The sequence below is a fragment of the Talpa occidentalis genome, unplaced genomic scaffold, assembly GCF_014898055.3.
Source record: "Talpa occidentalis isolate TD23 unplaced genomic scaffold, MPIMG_talOcc4v2.1 talOcc4.16, whole genome shotgun sequence".
Classification (NCBI taxonomy): Eukaryota; Metazoa; Chordata; class Mammalia; order Eulipotyphla; family Talpidae; genus Talpa; species Talpa occidentalis.
In genome coordinates this window covers 54,613,972-54,631,584 of record NW_023601653.1, presented here as the reverse complement: position 1 = coordinate 54,631,584, position 17,613 = coordinate 54,613,972, and the positions used below count along the sequence as shown (strand labels likewise).

Here is a 17,613-nt window from a genome sequence, read left to right as displayed (position 1 = left end):
TGCAAACTGGTCCAACCACTATGGAGAGCTGTATGATGATTCCTCAATCTGCTAAAGATGGAGATTCCATAAGATCCAGCAATTCCGCTCCTAGGTATTTACCCAAAAGACACAGAAACATTCATTCAAAAGGGCACCCCTATGTTTATAGCAGCACTATTTACAATAGCTAAGCTATGGAAACAACCCAAATGCCCAAAAATAGATGACTGGATCAAGAAGATGTGGTACATAAACACAATGGAATATTACTCAGTAATCAAAAAAGATAAACTCATGCAATTTGCAGCAACATGGATGGAGCTGGAAGGGATCATGCTCAGCAAAATAAGCCAGAAAGAAAAAGAAAAATACTGGATGGTCTCACTCATAGCAGGAATTTAGAAAACCTAAATAAGGGACCAGGAAAAAGACTAATTATAATAAAGTAAAAATCAAAATCAACAAGCAACTATAAACCAGATACACACTATGAGGGAGCAAGGGCGGGGAATGTGAGGAAGAATTAAGGTCAAAATAAAGGGAGTGGGAATTGTATGGTGACTATAACCAAGATGAAAATGCATACATTGTGCAAAAATGAAAAATGATGTCAAAATATATAAAATTAAAATATTTAAAAAATGCAAAATTACTAGAAATATCACAAAATTATTTTGAGTTTTTCATGCTAAAGTTATTTATTTTTTATGTTGTCCCATCAGCGGCTAAATAAACCCTCTTTTTGACACCTCCACTACCTGCTAAGTGCACTTCCTCCCTCATGTTCTTTCTGTGTGTGTCTGTTCCTCTTAATCGCAAAATGTACCATATCAAAAGGCAACTGAACCAAAGTATTACTGACTTTGAATATCTGAATTTTATTTTTTCAGCTAGCTGTTGATTCAGAGACACACTTTATGCAGAAGTGATTCAATTTTGGAAACTGTTTTATACCCACCTGTGGGTGTTTCTCTTTAGTACTAAAAAGTAATTGAATTTCTTCTTTGGGATCTCACACTTGTATTGATTCATGGTTACCGAGAAGCCGAGCTATGAATCTGAAGTATTGTAGGGATGCTTTGGAGAGGTTATGAAATGTTTCAATCAAGATGATTTTGCTTTATTGCCTCAGCTCAGTTTGTACAGCATGTACTCTCAGAGGTTGCTAAAAGCAAAATCAAATGAAGTCAGTGCTAAATGAAGTTTCAAAGATATAAAGTTTCTTTTTTTTTTTCCTCCTGAAACTTGGAAAAGACACCTATGACACAGTGAAAAATTAAGATGGACTAGGACCAACTACTTGATAAAATCATTAATACAATGTGTCCCCTGACAAATCAAAAACTCAGGGACTTCTTGAGAGAAGAAAATGCAATAAATAAGATCAATCTTTCCTTCTTCTTCCCCCAACACAACCCTTCTAACACTTGTTCAAAATGCATTTTTTGGAAAAGAAGAATTAAACCTTCTACTTTGTCACTTCTTTCTGAAGAACTAACCGCTGATCCCTATATACCAACGGAGACAGATTTCTCTAGAATGGAGAGTAATTTCTTTGGAAGATACAGATTTCTTGCCCCAGAGGTTTATAGCAGTTATTTGATAGTAATGTTATGAAATAGTGCATACATTTTTAAATAAAAGGTTATCAAAGTGTAGAAAAACTGACCTCTCGAGATTCCTACAGAACTATAATTCTGCCATCCTTTGAGGGCTTAGTAGACTGACATAGTAAGAAGACCAATAAAAAAATTCAAAGTGGAGAGTATATTTTAATTAAAATCTATGTGCATTCACACCATCTACCCTATGGATACAAATAGGGCTATAATAAAAATAACACATTTCATTTCCTTTCTCTAATATACTATAAGGATACCACAAGTATCCTTATCCTTCCAAATACAAATGTGTACAGATTTTATGAGTCCATTTATAGGAAATTCAAAAGCATAGAAATCTAACCTGTAGTGTCAGAAAGTGAGTCAGTGACTGCCTGGTACCAGGATTTGGGGGGATTTACTGAGAAGGGGAATAAAGTTCTTAGTGTGAAGGATCTAGTCTCTATCTTAGACAGTTTGTCAAAATCCATCATGTTCACCACATGAAATAGATTCTTGTTACTACCTTTGAATTACATTCCAATAAATGTTATTTTTTAAAAAATGATTAAGATACTGGGGCTCCCCTGGTGGCTCAGAGGTTGAGCACTGGGCTGCAAAGTTGCCTGCAGCCTCTGCAGTGCCGGTTCAATCCCCGGACACCGGTGAGGGTCCCACATGGTATGACAGACCTCTCCTGCCACGCCCGCTGCTCCCCTCAGCAGTGTATTTCGTCAGTCTGCCTGTTCTGTTCCTCGCTCTGGCTCTTGTAAATTCTCTCACCCTTTCGCGCTTCTGACTGTACCCAGTGCTTGTATAAATAAATAAATAAATAAATCTTTAAAAAAATGACTAAGATATCATTTCTCACCTATCTCATGGACAGTAAATTGAAAAGCTTGACAGTATACTCAGTTGGTGGGGAAATAGGCACTCTGTATTACTTGATATGTTTTTTTCTTCTTGATATAATGTTTTCAAAGTTTGTATTATTCCTGCCAAATATGCATTAACTGAATTTAATCATGTGGAGAAATTAAACAAACCCAAATTCAGAAACATTCAATTGACCTGAACTCCTTAAATATTTCTGTATAAAAATCAAGAAAGGCAGAAGAATTGTCCTAGGTTGAATGAAACTAAATAGACATGACAATGAAATACAATATGTGATCCTGGAACAGGAAAAAAAAAAGCTATAAAAGACATTAATGGAATAATTGATAAAATTTAAATAAGAACGTATATTACATTACACTATTATGTCAACATTAAGTTTCTGAAGTCATTTTTATACTATGGTAATATAAGAAAATATCCTTGTTAGAGGATATCATTGAAGATTGGGGTTATATGAATCTGTTTTTTTGCAATTTACTCTCAAAAATTTCAGCAGTAATAATAATAATGATTACAAGATAAATAAATGCAATTCAGTCAAGCAGTCATGACTGACTGCATAAAAGTTATATGGGAGTCCAGTTTTGAAATTTTTTTAAGTTCGATGGTTCTATTATTTATTTATTTTTTTAAAGATTTTACTTACTTATTTTTGCTGGGGTAGAAGAACTGAGGTGTAGGCCAAAGGTGGGGGAGGGTGAGAGGATTCACCAAAGACAGAGTGGGGAGCAGAACAGGCGGATCTACTGAAATACACTGTTAAGGGGAACAGCAGGAGAGGTCTGCTGCACCATGTGTGTTAGCTTCCTGGTCAGGAATCAAACTCAAGCTGTGGTGGTGACAGCGCTGAGACTTAACCCCCTAGGCCACCAGGGAGGCCCCTCAATGGTTCTTTTAAATTAAAAATTTTAAATAAACAAATGCATATTTTAAATAATTGTATTTCCATTGCTTTCTTTCCTAAGAAGGAAAGCTCAAAGAGGAAAGCAGAGAATTTTTTTTCCTTTGCAGTTGCCAGAACTGAGTGGACCCTTTAGATTCTCAGAAAAGGTCACCACATGGATTGACAACTTTGAGTTGTCTAGGAGCTCAGGAAGTAAGACCAGAATATAGTCTGGGTGGGAAGCGAGCAAGAACAGTGTGCATGATGGAGGTCACTTCTGAAGGACAGGGGTCAATACTTCTGTAGGCTTATTTCTGCTCCTGCTTGGCTGTTTTGAGCCTCCCTAATTTTGAGGACTATGCACACCCAGTTATATTAGTGAGCTGTGTTGGTGGCTGCAATTATTTCTCTAGGAGAAAAGATGTCTCAGAATTTACCCTGCATGGAGGGTAGGTTCCATCATTAGTCCTGAATGTCATTAACAAGCTTAAGACTGTATCTTAGAATCACTGCCAGGTTTTTATAGTCTGGACTACCCCAAGAAAGAAGACAAAGAAAGATGGGAAATCTGTGAAGCAAAGAGAAATAGGGAGAGGAAGGTGAGAGGAGAGAAGCCAGCAGGATCCTCAAGATGCCACCTCTTCTGCTTTTACCCACTCCCACCTCCAACCCCATGCAGGAGAAGCCCCTGAAATAATGTCTGATTATGACATTTCTTCCCAAAGAAATTTTTAATGCATCTAAGCAATTTTTAACTCATTCACTACTCTTCAGAAATTTCATAATTCTCCTAGTGTTCCAACACTTGTCTCAAGACTCTCTGTATTTTCAAGCTTTCTCTCCCTTACCAAAGTGTAAATCTCTTATCAGCTGAGCACAGAACATAGTAATTTTTATATTCCTCACAAAGTTCAGTATGATATATGGCAATTCATGCTTTATACATATTTCTTGAGGGAACATTTTAAAAACCCAGGCTATCATATTTATTTGACATGTTCTATGTTTAGAGTCTCCTAGTGGGCAAAAACAGTGGCCTGAAGGGAGTCCAGATTAACAAGTATCTGAACAAGTTTTAAAGGCCATGCTCTCACTCACTCCTTTAATTCAAGAGCGTTTTCTTTCCTTAGCTCTCTGATTTATTCTTCAGGGGGGAAAGACCAGTTTTAGGATATAGTAAAATTTATTCATTCTCCACAGCAACACACTGACTTGGGCTTCAACCTCCTTCCAAATGCCTTTTCTTTCTCCTTGTCATGTGGGAAGTGTGTCATTGGTTCTAAGAGACACTTTCTTCTTTAACACTTCTGAACTCAAATGACATCTCACAGTGATTGCCTCTCACTGTCACTCTTAGCTAGGCAGTAATTGTGACGTAGTTGTCACTTCCTACACATGGAAACTCAATTATAGCACTTCTCAATCTTACATCATTTGAGTTATGAGCACAGTTTGCATTATTTTCTGGAATTTATAATTATTCAAGTAACATTTAAAAGACATATTAAGGTACACTAATAATTACATATCTATATATATATATACACACAACAGTGTACATAAAAATAAATGCATGAATTTAGATTTATACAGATATATATGTGTATAGATATGTATGGAGAGAGAGAGAGAGTGAGTCACAATTTGGCATAAAAATATAAAGCTATTGTGTATTCAAAAGGAAGGTAATTTTCCATTTTCTCTCTGGTTTATTTTGCTGAGCATGATCCCTTCCAGCTCCATCCATGTTGCTGCAAATTGCATGAGCTTATCTCTTTTGATTGCTGAGTAATATTCCATTGCGTATATGTACCATATCTTCTTGATCCAGTCATCTATTTTTGGGCATTTGGGTTGTTTCCACAGCTTAGCTATTGTAAACAGTTTTGCTATAAACATAGGGGTGCAGGTGCCCTTTTGAATGAATGTTTCTGTGTCCTTTGGGTAAATACCTAGGAGTATTGCTTCTGGAATTACTGGATCATATGGAAGCTCAGCAAAATAAGCCAGAAAGAAAAGGAAAAATATCAGATGGTCTCACTTAGAGCAGGAATTTAGAAAACCTAAATAAAGGACCAGGAAATGACTAATTATAATAAAGTAAAAATCAAAATCAACAAGCCACTATAAACCAGAGATGCACTATTGGGGGGGGGAGTGGGATCAAAGCAAGGGGGGAGTGGGAATCGTATGGGGAATATAACCAAGATGAAAATTCATACATTGGGCCTCCGCTGGTGGTGCAGTGGTTGAGCGCTGGGCTGCGAGGCTGCCTGCAGCCTCTGCAGCCCCAGTTCCATCCCCAGCCACCGGCAAGGGTCCCACATGGCACGCAGACCTTTCCTGCCATGCCCGCTGCTCCCCTCAGCAGTGTATTTCATCAGTCTGGCTGTTCTGTTCCCTGCTCTGGCTCTGGTGAATTCTCTCACCCTCCTGCGCTTCTGACTGTACCCAGTGCTTGTATAAATAAATAAATAAATCTTTAAAAAAAAAAAAAGAAAAAGCATACATTGTGCAAAAATGAAAAATGATGTAAAAATATATAAAATTAAAATAAGAATAATAATAAATTAATTAAAAAAACAAAAGGAAGGTAAATTATTCAATGGGAGATAACTTAATTTCTGTAAATCCATTTCTTCTGGGAAGAAATCCAGATTGTACTACAAAACAACTAAGAGGGGAAGTTCCCAGAAATCAATGGAGCTGTATTATATTCTTTTATTGAGATTTATGCTTATCACCTACTAACCATTGCAAACAGATACAGGAAAATATGTGTCTGTCCCTCTGAATAGACAAAGCAAAACCTCAAAGTAATGAGAGATGGATGTGATGCATTCATACAATGTGCGTCTATCAATAAGATATTAATATATTAGCACCTTCCTGATTATTTGAAATAGGGGAACAGCAGGAGAGGTCTGCTGCACCATGAACAGCAGGAGAGGTCTGCTGCACCATGACTTGAAATAGAAGCTGTTTGCTTGCAATGATCAGGGGGAAGATTGAAAATGGTAAATCAAGAATCCTGGCAAAAATATAAGGTAGAAACATTCCTTGAAATCACATTGGCAATACTAAAGCTATTCAAGAGATCAAGATGCTGAGAAGAGTGATAAGAATCAGCATGTCACTATAAAACAAGCACAATAGTGATTACTGATGATGGAAAATTATCTCCATATATTTCATTTTTAAGCACAACATGACATCTAAGAATAAGATTGCCTCCAAAAATGACAATGTGCATAAATGGTAAAATAATTGGATGGATAATGATTGATTTAATGGTGGACTGTTGGAAAGTTATTTGGAATTGGTATCCAACAGCTTCACAGAAGCCACACAACAATTTGCTTTTTGGTGCATATCATGTCTGTGTTAAAGTTGAAGGAAAAGCTCACTGAAAACTTTTTTTTTATTTAATTGATTTTATTTTATTTTATATATTTTACATCATTTTTCATTTTTGCACAATGTATGCATTTTCATCTTGGTTATATTCCCCATACAATTCCCACCCTCCTTATTTTGACCCTAATCCCTCCTCCCCTCCCCCTCACCCCCTGTAATGTGTCTATGGTTTATAGTATGGCTGGGGCTTCTGTATGGGAGTTGAACATCACATTTCAGTTAAAACAGCACTGGGTCACTAAGACATTTTACACAACTTCATGTTTATGCTTATGTGCCATACAATCTATCTCTTGAAAATTTTAAGTAAATTTTATAGTTGTGAAAATCATTACCAGATCCCAATTTTATCATACACACAATTTTTCTATTTCTCATTTATAGTCAACCCCTGCTCTCAGCCATAGCCCCACACAACAAGGGATCTGTTTTCAGTCTCTGTAGTCTTGTATTTTCTGGAAATGTGGGTAGCTTAATTATACTACAACAATAATAATAAGTCAAATAGTTGGCACAGGAGACTGGAAAAATCCTCAGGTAAACAATAATTTAAGTGGCTGGAATCTACCTCTCTTCTAAACCATCACCAACAACCACTACGTTTTGAAAAGTATTTGTTAAAATGGACTTGAAAAAAACACAAGCACTCACAGCCAATAACAGCAAAGGCTAGTTTTGAACTGTTGGTAGATAAATATTCCCAGATCAGTGATCCATCTTGTGGGAAGTTGATCACAGTGGACCCAGCAAATGAACACTCATGCTCCAACCTATTGCCCCCCTTTTTTCACACACACATATTGGTATCTTTTGAGTGAAGTCTATCTTGAGAATAATAAACTCTGATTGCCTACTAACCTGACTCATAACCTGACTTCCACTGCATTGTTTACCATGAAGTCTCCAAATATTGAGGGTGATTTCTTAATTCATGCCTGGAAACCATGACTTAGGTGAAAGAAAGAGGAACTTTTACTCTGTCTTGTACAAAAGAAATAACCAAAGCCTCATCTTCCCATATTTTCAAAATCCCAAAAGCTAGGTAGTATGTCTTAAGAGTTATAAATGTTAAGCACAGTTAGATATTATGGCCTTGACATGAACCATGGTCTCCTGATCACTCTGAATGAACTTGGCAACAGTCAGTTCAGTTCATCCTCTGTCTTTAGCTCTTGACATCAAGAATCAGAATGTACCTCTCACATAAGTTATAAAGAAAAAATATAGTTTGTGATTTGTAATTAATCCTCCTTTAAAGTCTAAGAGGAATTCTTGAATAATTATTGCCTTCAGATTCTTAATATCTTTTTTTGATGTTTAAATTGAAATAAGAACTGCAGGCCCTCACTTTTTGACTTAATGATAGTTGGTAAAAATAAGTTAAATATGTTTTCCTCAAATGGTCTGAATAGGTTAAGGTAAGCCATTTTTATATTAGAGCACTGCCTTTTCTGGCCCCTAAAACTGCTTTAGCCCAAAAGGCTGTTATGTAAGAACGAAGTCAGAGAATGAACCCAAAGGTCTGCACGAAGCACCTTGATCAATTTCTGAGAAGAAATGTATGAAAAAGGATGACCAAGGTCATTCTTCCTGATGTCCCCCACTCTGGCCGAAGTGGAACACTACAGCCCACGGGAAATGGGAGTTTGAAGCAATTATCTAAATAATTCAAACAAGAAGGCATACTTTGGCTTTTTAAAGTCACCCATATGCGCACACAGGGAATCTCAATGCTTTGAATCTTATTAAGAATTTATTAATCTCTAGGACACATATACTGATATTGAGTCATTACAAAAAGGAAAATTTTTGTTGCTGGGAGAAGTAGGCTCATGTACTTAATATCAAATAGATGCTCAATTTTCTTCCTATTTTATCTTGGCCAATAGATAGTGCCTTTCGCAGTCTAAGAGGTACAAGTCGCGTTCTTATAGTCTATTAGTATATTTTACAAGCCTGTATTTCTAAAATAATTATCTCACTAGGCAGCATGAATTTTTATTTGGAAGGGGTAAAAAAAAGAACTAGTGTAGTGATATGGATACAAAATACAAGAGGAATAGAACAGGTAACAGAATTACCCACAGGTTCTGGGAAATAAAGACTCCACAGCTATTAAAAAATCATTTTATTCACAGGGTACATTTCCAAATTTTCTCCAATTAAGGGAGGTAGAGAAATTGAAAAATGATGAAGCTTCTTACTGCCAGCCATAATTACAATGAAACACCAAAGAAAAAGACATGTTTTTACAGTAAAAACCTCCATGACATTGCATTTAGATTCTGTGGAAATAAACAACTCAGGAGACCTGACAGAGAGATACTGTTTTTTCAAGTCACACAACCAAAAATACCAATTAAAGTTATTTTCTTACTTGCTCCATTAGATTTGAAACTTTAAAAGGAAATTTTGCCCACACCTCCTGCCAGCAGAATTTGACTTTATTAGAGAGAAGTCATCCCATGCACACTTCAAAGGTGATTTTAATTTTATATCTAATCCAAAATCTTTTCCGGAATGAGGGCACCCATGGTTTGGTAGTCAAGACTGTATTGTATGAAAAAGAATATTTGAATTTTTCTATTTCCTCCTACCTCCAGCCTCTGCAAATTTGCTCTTGAGAAACAGCCTGCACACATGTGGGATAATATATAATGTGCTCCCCAAAGAGATCAAAGAAACTTTTTTCAAAGCTTTCAGACCAACTAACCTGGGTGGTGACCAGAGTTCTAGTAATAGTCCAGACTTTTTAAGAATGAGGCAAACTTTTCCATGTAGATACCCTACCCTGGTATCTCCCCCGCCCTCCAGTGCCTTTGATGCTAATACACCCCAGCCATCAACCACCCCAGCTTGTGAATACCAACAAGAAAGCCCAAGGGACTTGTGCTTAAGAGTGAATGAGCAACAGAAACATATTCCTTGCCTCCACGAATGCTAGAATTCACTGGAGAAAAAAGATACTTTTCATCCAGGCATTCTCCAGTCACTATCCTTACATGGTTCTTTGGGGAAGATTCTACCATTTCAACAAGGGATATTTACAAACTGCTATCAGACATCTCCAAGGCCTATATACTATTGTGCATTTATATAAAATAGTCACATTCACAACATTTATAAGAGAGTTCTTGCTGATGATAAAGGACAACTTGGAACAGACTCGTTTACACCTCTAAAGTGACAGGCATGTGAAGGACGTATCTAAGGAAGTGGGAGCCGAGCCGGGATAAGTTAAGGCACCCTCTGCCATTCCCCATCAAGTCAGCCATCTTTCTCTTTTCAGTGGGCATAAATAATGCAGGGTGTGTGTGTGTGTGTATGTGTGTGTGGTGTGTGCACATTCACACACTTGCTAGACTATAAGGAGGGAAATGCATCTGCTTAAGTAATAATGAATTAATATGCCTCTTACTGAAGTCATGAGGGCAGAGGACAAAAGCATTTTAAGTCTCACTCTGCCGATCATACGGCAACCCTGTTTCAAAGAGTCAGGTTCAAGGTGACACTTTCTACTATTGCTACCACATCATGACAGGAGAAGCAAGTAATCATCTTATTTTGGAAGCACGGGTCAAAGTGGAGAGAGGAGTATAAATACGGGGCTGTCTGCAGATCCAGCTCAGACACTGAGGAAAGGGGCAGGAAAGGAAAGCAGCTGTACCACAGGGTCCAAGAGCAAGGGTGCCACACTCCCACTTTCTCTGAGCCACTTAGGAACCAGAGTTCTGCTTCCTGCAGGTCTCCTGCATGAGCCAGGACTGCATGACAATCTATTTCAAGTGTTTTGAAAAGGATCTGTTCTTGGGACTACCCTCAAGGACAAAAGCCTCAGTGCTCTCTGTTCAGTGACCTTCTATGATCCCACTCAATGGTCCTTCACAATTAAAAACCTGATTATTTTTTTCATTTTGGTTAAACCATTTTTTAAATTACAATTCTCTATTTTTCTTACTTTGCTGGAAAAAAATTGCACCTGACTCCTGATTTTCTCTGTTCTGGATAAAAAACATCTCATATATTTATTGATAGTATATGTGAAGGCTACACTTTTTAAAATGACAAACATTTGGAGAAAATCTAATTACCTAGCAGCAGAAAGAGGCCTGATGAATATAATTGGACATTATCTTATAAAACTTCCAGCCAGCTTTGCATCATTGATTATATCCTACAGCTTCAACAAGAGAGCAAAATCAGAAAGAATTTGAGCACAATGGAGAGAGGGCAACAGAACACACAGGAGGTAGGTAAATGAACTGTCACAAATGAAAAATAATTCCTCCCTTGTGCTTTAAGAAAGTTAGAGTTGTGGACTTTGCTATACACAATGCTCACAGGTAACTATAAGTCAACTTACAATAAATTATATACTCCTTATCTGTTAGAGAGAAGAAATGAGAAATGCCAGCACGAGAAAGAAAATCAGCAGGAAACAGAAGCACGTCTTCTCGCCTTATTGCACAAGCTGAGATTGTGCTGTTCGAAAGAGCTTTTCATTCAGGCACTTGTTTCCATGTCTCACCTCTGGTATGTATATGAAAAATTCAAAAGAGAAGCTAGCCTAGGCTGAGAATAAAGCCAATAGTATCCATTTTCTTCAGATAGGAAGAAAAGGGGCTACAGAAATTGTAGATTCACAGATGTCTCCTTCCATGTATAAAATAGGATTCTTATTATAGTGCTTAAGAACCAATTACTGTGGTCTCAGATTTAGGCCTTTACAGACTCTAGCCTTCAGACCTCCTTTGGGTTAATCTCCAGAGCTTTCAAAGAGGGTATAGAATATGGGGTATCTCCCTAGCCTCAGGAACTCAGAAAGGCTAGCTGAAATCTGTGGGGGTGGGAGGAGCTCCAGTTTTAATAGTCACTGTCCAGGACATAATTAGGTCAGAGACTAGAACTCTGCCACGGGACACCTAAATTTAGAGCGCACACTAGTTTATGCCAAAAACAAGAGTATAAAAAACTGAGTCAGTGTAAAAATTTTAGCTTCTCAGCAAATTAACATACCAGTTCTCTAGCTACATGGCTACCAGGTCAACCCCAAAGCCAGGGCAGCTTCTCTGGTGGTGGACAGAAATAGGCAGGACTGGAAAGACAAGGTCAAGGAGAGAGATGCATCTCACCCTTATATGCTGAGCTCATGGGAGTTGGGCTGTCCTCTCCTTCCATTTTTGCCTCATCCCCTCCCCAGCACACCATGGACTAATTGCTAATCTCATTAGTGACAGTCATTGCTGACCTTGTCAGAGGCTTGACCCCAGCAGCAGATACCTCAGAGTTGTTCACCCATATCTATCCTGGTGCATGAAGTGTGGCCACAAGAGACATAACCTGAGAGTCGACCTCTACTCTGGGAAGATAAGAAATAAAAAGCATAGATCTGATCTTCATCCTTATCCCTCCACATGCTTGTCCTTAAGTTCCCACCAAATTCATAAAGCTTTTCATCTGTGCAACTCCACAAACACAGAGAAGATATGGCCTTGCTGTGGTGCACACATTTTTACACAACTCAACAGTTAACTGTTGTCTTTTTTCTCTCTTAGGTCCCTTCCACAAGTATTTGTCAATGAAAAACTTCACAAAGGCAATCATTGTAAACACAGAAATTACAACCACAGATGCTGATTTTCCAAACAGAGAAAGCAGGAGATTGCTTATAATAAAACTACCCCAGTTTCTGACAAGAGATGTTATTGGTATGTTTTCTATTTGGAATTGTCTATAACACTTCTGTAAAGTTTTTGGCTATGTGAAGAATATTTTTGGCAAATTTAGAATCTTAGGATCTCTCCAGTAATTGTCCATGTAGATTTTTAAGCCAAGTTGTCTACTGCTTCAGGTACAAATTATATTTAACTGACACAAAGTGTGAGCCAAGAGAAGGGTATGTATGAGTCACTACAAAGTCAAACACAGTATATTGTCTGGATATCTGCCATTTTGGGTCAGTGGATCATTTTGGATTATTTTCCTTTGTTAAAACAGTTACACATGCACTATACAAAAACAAAATCCAGAGAACACTTCAACACAATGTTGTATAAGCTTGTGGTCAAATACTCCATATAAATCAAATACACACAATGTCCTCTTTCACATAAAGATCTCCCACATAAAAAATAACTTTACTTTCTTATGGAATGCCTCAATCATCCATCCATCTAAATTTTACTGAGGTAATAATTAAATTTCAACAAAGGTCATCTTTATTCATGATCCTCAGCATCAATGCAATTCTCAGATTGAGCTAAGGAAATTAAAAGTTCATCCAAGACTTATTTTCATTCTCTTAATCCTCTCTCTTGCTGGATGGAGCAAACTAATTTTTGTTAATAAAAAGTAATTTAAAAATAAAGTCCCATGTTAAAGGGTGCTGGCCTCTCTGGAAAGTGAACGGAAGGTCATTAAGTATTTTATTGAAAGTGTCTACCATCACCTTAATATCTTCTGAGCTGAATCTTAAATATTAAAATGTAATGGGTGAAATTTGGCAAGGTTTTGAGCTTTAGTTGTGAATTCCCGAATTTTGGAAAATGAATAACTATAAGAAAGTGAAAATCAAAATCATCAAAAACTATGAACCAGAGACACTCTATGGGGGGTAGGGGGCGGGAGGGGAGGGATTGGGATCAAAATAAGGGGGTTGCAATTGTATGGGGAATATAAAAATAAAATTTATTATTAAAAAAAGAAAACAATAAAAAATGAATAAGTGTAAAAAAATAAAATAAAATATTGAAAAAAAAATAAAAAATAAAAACATTCAAAATCCATGATTATTGAAATATAAAACAAGGATAATTAAAGAAAAGAAAAGAAAATAATTGGAGTTTAGCATTCAACTTCTCTATTGAGTATTCGGGAGTCCTCATCAAGGTTAACTCTAGGGAGGCCCTCTCTTAGAAACACATGTATTTCAATAAGGATGGAGATGTGTAACTTTACGTTACACACACACATGCACCTGGGTTTAGATGCACCTATCTTCCAATCATAAGGAAAGGAAATATGTATGGCACAGATATGAGCTGTCACTATAAAGAAACATCAAATTTTAATTTTCTTTAAGAAAACATTCTGGTAACAGTGAATAGCATAGACAAGTATGCATATCCTTAATTGATGACAAATGTGAACCATCAAAATATCATTTTGGTCTAGCCCAGGGTTTCTAACCTGGGCATCACTAACATTTGAGATGTTGTGAATTCTAAATTCTAAAAAATTTCAGTATCGGTTTAATCTGTGTTATCATAGGGCCTGCCCTATACATGTAGGGTATTTAGCAAGATCTCTGGTCTCTATCCACCAGAAGCCAATAGGGCCTTCAAATCAAAATGTCAGTCAAGACTGTCTCCAGAAATTGCCAAATATCATCAAATGAGGAAAGGAAAGCATACCAGTTGAGAAATACTGACCTAAACATTTTTGACCATTTCCTGTATTATTTTTTAGAGGCCACCAATTTATAGACTAAACATTCTACAAATCCACTTATAAATCTATCCCAGGAATCTTAACAAAATGTACCATTTTCACAATAGCATTTTCAGTGGAACTTTATGGAGTTTTAACAATTTGAAAGACACATTTCATTAGCATTTGTATGTGTTCTGCCTCAGCCCTTCTACAATTTTGATTAGAGGTATAGGTTAAAATGTATTTGTTTTTAATTATTAAATAATACAGAGAACTCAAAAGAGGAAACATATTCAGGGTTGCACAGAGTGACTATTTAACATGGTTAACTTATGTATATTCTCATTACAATTTTGTCACCATATAGTATCCAGACAGCAAATCAGTTGTACACACAATTAAAACGCAAATTCTAAAATTTAATGTTATATCATAAGTCATATTCTAGCTGCTACTGTCACTAGTAACCTCAATATTTAATCCTATTTAGAAACTGTGTATCCTAGCCTCCCCTGGTGGCGTAGCGGTTGAGTGCTGGGCTGCGAGGCTGCCTGCAGCCTCTGCAGCGCTGGTTCGTTCCCTGGCCACCCGCATGACGAGGGTCCCACACAAAAAAAAAAAAAAAAAAAAAAAAAAAAAGAAACTGTGTATTCTAATAGTGTATAATTTCTCCCAAGGGCTGTGTCATCTTGATATCTTTTAAATTAACCCACCAAAAACTGCCACCTGTTTTAATCTACATGGTATGCTGAGTTTGTACCATTGAAAATCAGGTAGAACTTTTGGGTACTGTTTACATAAATCTTAGTGACATTTAAAGAAGAAATATAGTGATTTCTAGAGTCTGGGGTGCTTGTTAGACTAAGGCATCCCAAAGCACAAAGACAATAAAGGGTTCTTCCTTTACCATACAGGGAACACTGTAAGGAATTGAGTTTCCTTATAATGTGTCCACGCGGATGGAACAATTTTTCTAAGTACTCATACCTGTTATAAGCTGTTACTAGTTCACACCCCTTTACTTGTATGAACCATGCCTGGTGTGACCACGCTCATGCAGAGTCCACTCATGAGATGTTGGTGGGTGTTAGAAGGGGGAAAACAATTCTGCTCATTCTGGGTAAGCAACTGGGGGCAAAGCTTGCACCTCATGCTGGTGTGAGCATTGTGAGCAGTAATGCCTAAGCTGTCTTGTCTTCTATCAAGGCGCAGTGTGTAGTATATAATACACTTGTAGCTCTCCAACATTACTTACAGATTTTTGCCATAGCAGATAATGTGGGTTCAGCTTCCCTAACTGCAGGAATGAGCTTGTGTGCACGTGTGTGTTTGCATGTGAGCATGCAAATGCTTTCTCTTGGAGTGAATGTGCCATGGTAGACAGGGGATGTGCCTTCCAGTCTGTTATCTAAAGACTGATCTATACCTCATTGTGCTTCATTTCATCTCGAAAACATTAAATTATGAAAACAAGCCAATTTACAAATAAATAATAATGCACTCACATTTGTAGTTCTTGTACATAAAAGTATTAACAGTAATACAAACAGGCTTACATAATATAGACCTAAAATTGAGTGTATGCCCTAAATTCTAAGGAGGAGGGAAAGTGGTTCATGTTATCCAGACTATGATTCAACACAGTCTAAATTCAACAATGCTTCACATTGTCTAAGTAGACTTGACAACGGGGGGAGGAAGCAGTACTTATTTAACATTTAAAAAAATGGAGGGAACTATAGGTAACAAAGACTTGGTTCAACAAATCACAATAATCAGCTGCAATGTTTTGTATCCTTATTACTCAGTAAGGGATTTTTAAAAATCTACCCCATTACCCACTCACTGCCCCTAAATAGGGGAAAAATAAATAATAATTTTTTAAAAACTTATGGTTCTAATATCAGTCTTAATAAGATAGGTTTGTTGTTTTTTTAAGTAATCCAGTTTGTGTCGATAATAAATAACACTTTTGCCCTGGCGTTTCCTTTGATTAGTTCCTCAGCTTCAACAGTTAAGAGATCAGTCTTGGTTGTGATAAACCCATTTCTACTTGAATCATGTAAATATGCTTCACCAGCATGTTATTATAGTTGCAAATTCACAACGTGTTGTAAAATATTTCCTAGGATGTTTCATTTCTCATTTATTCTCCAAGTCAATATTAAAAGTAGAGATTCCCTCGGGTTTTAGTTGTTTTGTTTTTCAAGTAGCCCATGCAAATTCATGAAACAACTTGTCCATTTCCTTTTGGAGTTATGTAGAAAACCTAACAAAAATACCCTGGCTCAGTTCTTTCTTTTTCCATTGTCCCTAGAAGGTGGGCTGAAGAGAGGTGTTCTCACATGGGTCTAACTGCATTCTCAGTGCACCGATTTTATGAAGATACCAGAGTTGGAGAAATTCTTCTGGCATGGCATGGAAGCCAGAGAAAGGAAGGACATTATCGTAGTAATGGTGGCTGATGGGCTGCTCGTGCATATTTACAGAGAAGGGCCAGAAGCCATAGATGGACACGTCTTCACAGAGACCCAGGGCTGAGCTCACCAGGAAGAGTCCTGTGGACAGGCGCTTAGCATGGATTCCCCTATTTTTCCAGAACTTGCCAATGCTGCGCAGAAAGTTGGGGTTGGCAAAGAGCACTGTTTGATTGGCACCGACATCTGACAGTGTATAATAAACCCGAAGGGAAGGCTCTGTTCCTGTCTTCATAGAAAAGGCAGGCATATAGATGTAACTGTGGTTATAGATTTTCATGTTGTCCACAAATGTCTTTCTGGACCACAGCAGGTTCTGGAACCTATGAAAGAGAAAAACAGGCTCACTGAAGCTGGAGAAGAGAAATTCATCAACATCTACTCTATGTTCCTCTGATGGTACTGATAACTTACATCATCTCAGCAAAAAATATGAAAGTACTTCACTTGAATTTAAAATCCTCCTTGAATTTACTAATTAACTCTCATCCATGTACCCTGGCTTTCCCCCAAACCATCTTAAATTCAGGTGACGATCCCTTAATGGGATCCCCTCTGAACTCAAATGCATGGTACATTGTGTTCTCTTCTAGAATTTACTTGCCTAGAATGCAAAAATAGTTTAATACTCTGAATTCAGAAAGGCTGTTGGCTGTTTGGCCAGGATCTTGATGAAAGCTACTTGTAAGATCTACCACAAGTAAAGGACTGGTTTCCTCATCTACAAATGAAAGGAACCATTTTTAAGATTCTTCTTCCCAATGAAATTCCATGAGTCTATGTGTTCAGATTAGTCAATGGAATATTACAAATACAGACATGTTACTATTATAGTATGATGTTGAGATGCCCACATGGTCTGCTCCAAAGAACTCTGCTATCTTCCCTTCTTTCAGTTTGTACCACATAAAAAGAGGCTCTG

General features: G+C 37.2%; 1 protein-coding gene and 1 long non-coding RNA gene across 4 annotated transcripts in view; one reads left to right on the top strand and one right to left on the bottom strand.

Moving 5' to 3' along the window:
* The window catches only part of LOC129145980 (uncharacterized), a 78,507-nt gene extending 66,034 nt beyond the window's left edge, over positions 1-12,473 (top strand). The window contains exons 3-4 of the long non-coding RNA XR_008552249.1: positions 11,175-11,316; positions 12,339-12,473. This is a non-coding gene — a long non-coding RNA (uncharacterized LOC129145980). The remainder of the gene's footprint in view (positions 1-11,174; positions 11,317-12,338) is intronic.
* The window catches only part of ST8SIA1 (ST8 alpha-N-acetyl-neuraminide alpha-2,8-sialyltransferase 1), a 169,167-nt gene that overhangs the window by 16,385 nt on the left and 135,169 nt on the right, over positions 1-17,613 (bottom strand). The window contains exon 6 of one of the 3 annotated variants that reach the window (XM_037514234.2): positions 13,577-17,014. The exons of the other annotated variants lie outside the window; for them this stretch is intronic. Within the exon in view, the coding sequence (XP_037370131.1) occupies positions 16,528-17,014 (487 nt within the window). The 3' untranslated portion in view covers positions 13,577-16,527. Of the gene's footprint in view, positions 1-13,576; positions 17,015-17,613 lie in introns of those variants that run through there. 3 annotated transcript variants of the gene reach the window in all.